At 48.2% G+C, this 2,340-nt stretch overlaps 2 protein-coding genes across 2 annotated transcripts in view; both read right to left on the bottom strand.

Moving 5' to 3' along the window:
- The window catches only part of H257_11107 (hypothetical protein), a gene marked incomplete at both ends in the record, with an annotated part of 1,317 nt that extends 900 nt beyond the window's left edge, over positions 1-417 (bottom strand). The window contains one exon of the mRNA XM_009837946.1: positions 19-417. Coding sequence (XP_009836248.1) covers positions 19-417 — 399 coding nt within the window. The remainder of the gene's footprint in view (positions 1-18) is intronic.
- Positions 418-438: 21 nt separating this feature from the next.
- Positions 439-1,368, bottom strand: H257_11106 (hypothetical protein; the record flags this gene model as incomplete). Its single annotated transcript, XM_009837945.1, has 2 exons — positions 439-848; positions 1,110-1,368. The coding sequence occupies 2 exons, from the start codon at positions 1,366-1,368 to the stop codon at positions 439-441; spliced, it is 669 nt and encodes a 222-aa protein (XP_009836247.1).
- Positions 1,369-2,340: the final 972 nt, after the last annotated feature.

Below are 2,340 nucleotides of genomic sequence, written 5' to 3'. Positions count from 1 at the left end.
CTCAACTGACTGGCGGACTTTGCCCATGGACGAGTTAAACTCGTTCCTTCTGTCGTCCAGATCACTGCCTTTGTAGCCGGAGCAAATCCACTCCAACACGCCATTCGCCGGGTCACCATAAACCAAAAAGTCGCGAAATAAATCGCGCCTAGCGTCCAAATACGCTTCGAGTTTGCTCAGCCCCTGGACTGCCCCCCAAAAGTGCTCACACAGTCCGTCTGGAGCAGTCACTGCCTGAAAATTCAGGCAGTGTCTGCGCTTGTGGCCGCTGTAGATCAACCGCTGCAGGTCGGCAAAACTTGATGCAACACGTTCGCGCTTCTGAGTGATGCGGCATGTTTCAAACTTGCTGCCATCAATGAACCCAAAGATGTTGTCCATGTATGATCCCTTGGTCTTGACGGCAGCGGAGTACATCTCGAGTCTTGGAACGACAATTCAGTCGCAAAAGTACAGCAGTTCTTTCCACTTGTCAAACAAGAAGTCTATTACGTCGTTAAAGATACGACAAATAGACTCTCGTGACCGGCCAAACGTCGCCATCATGTCGTAGTAGCGGCGAGGGTAGGACATGCGGTAGAGCGTGATACATAGAGCTTCCGAAGCAAGACAGCGATCGCGGGACGATATCACAACAACTTCGGGCATTCTTAGGGCGACCACAAGGCGTTGGACGCCAGCGACGTCAAATCGGAACTTCAATCGGGAGTCAGCGTCAGTGATAGTTTGCAGGGCAAAGCGTACATTAGGGATGATGGGTCGCTCAACAACGCATGCCAGTAGCCGAAGTAGACGCAACCGCTGGCGAAACTTGCTGGTGCGCCGCTTCTTAAGAAGCACCTCGATTTCTTGGCAGGACAGCATTCAGAGTGTGCTTGGCTAGCCAGTGAAGAGCTACATGTAATTTTGATTGGCTGATATCAACTGGATAGAACTAGTTTGCAGCAGATTACTTGCGAAATTCGTGTTTGATTTTGATGTATCCTATCTGGGTTCTATCGTTTGGAATGCGGATAGAACAGAACTGACGTTTGCGAAATCTGTCTACTGATTAGTTACTCGCTCTTTTGGAACCTTTACAAGGTCTGAACAATTCAAACTAAATGAACCGAACGATGCATGTAGCGAACAGATCGGTCCATGGCAATACGATTCTGGCGATTCATGCGATAGCGGCGCTGAGACTCGGCCCGCTTTCGCAAATGTTGTGCGTTGAATGACTCCATAGATCTTCTCACCCCATGTGAACGTGGCGTAGGACACCTTCCACAAGGAGCACACGCGGTCGAAGAAGTTCTCGACGACCACACGGTCGGACGACACCCGGCGGTTGCGCTCCACGTCAGCGGCGCCAAAGGCTCCATCCATTCTACGGGCGGCGCTTCGAATGGATTCCACGCATTACTTATTTCAATTTCCTTAAATAGTACATTTTTCGCTCGCACTGTTTCTACCTAAAGTGTACTGTTATTAGGTAGTCCATTTGGTTTAAACAATGCACCCATTTTTGGGGGTTTGAAGTATACTGTACAGTGCTCGGCGAAAAACGCAGTCAGTGCTACTGTCAAGGTCATTTCATAAATGTATGGAAAGTGGTATTGGGCTGAAGTGTAAAAATGTTAGATTGGTGATGACTGAAACGGGGCACCCTGACCAAATGCATTCTATTCGATAATAAATGTTTAGTATTGTCCAGTCAGATTCAGGTATTAGTGCAGTGTATTAGTGCAGTGTAACGTTACGATTGACATGTCGCAAAAACGGTCAAATTCACGAATTGCACAAAATCGACATGCTGATTAGATTCAGGAGAGGGGTTTACCACGAGAACCCTCCTACCTACCGACTGATCTCCCCCCGACTTGGAAACGGGGTAAAATAAATATTCTCTATGACCTAATAATATAAAATGTTGAGGGAATGTTTGAATATTATAATAACATCGCACTTTTGACCGCAAATCACTTCAAGATGAAACAGCGGATGACACTGGCCGAGAAGAATGGCTTGTACGCGGAGCACAAGCGAAACCCTCAAGCTACATACAATGAATTGGCTAAATGGGCGGCGAAAAAGTTCAAACTCGAGACAATTCCAACAAAATCTGCGATTGGAAAGGCCCTTCAGCGAGTCGCATCGCAATCCCAGCGCGTAGACAGCAAATCACGATATATTGATCGTGCAGTTAAATCTCCCGAACTCGAAACCGAACTACTCCAATGGGTCCTACGCTGCGAGGAGCCTGGAGTCTGCCTCACGGGTGAGCTCATTCGCGAGCAGGCCAGGACAATCGCCACTCGTCTCGATCTGCCCCCTTCGCAATGTTCCACCTACTCAAAA

Source organism: Aphanomyces astaci (genome assembly GCF_000520075.1).
Source record: "Aphanomyces astaci strain APO3 unplaced genomic scaffold supercont1.32, whole genome shotgun sequence".
Lineage (NCBI taxonomy): Eukaryota > Oomycota > Saprolegniomycetes > Saprolegniales > Verrucalvaceae > Aphanomyces > Aphanomyces astaci.
Note: the sequence above shows the minus strand (reverse complement) of the source record. Positions and strands in the feature narration are given on the sequence as shown.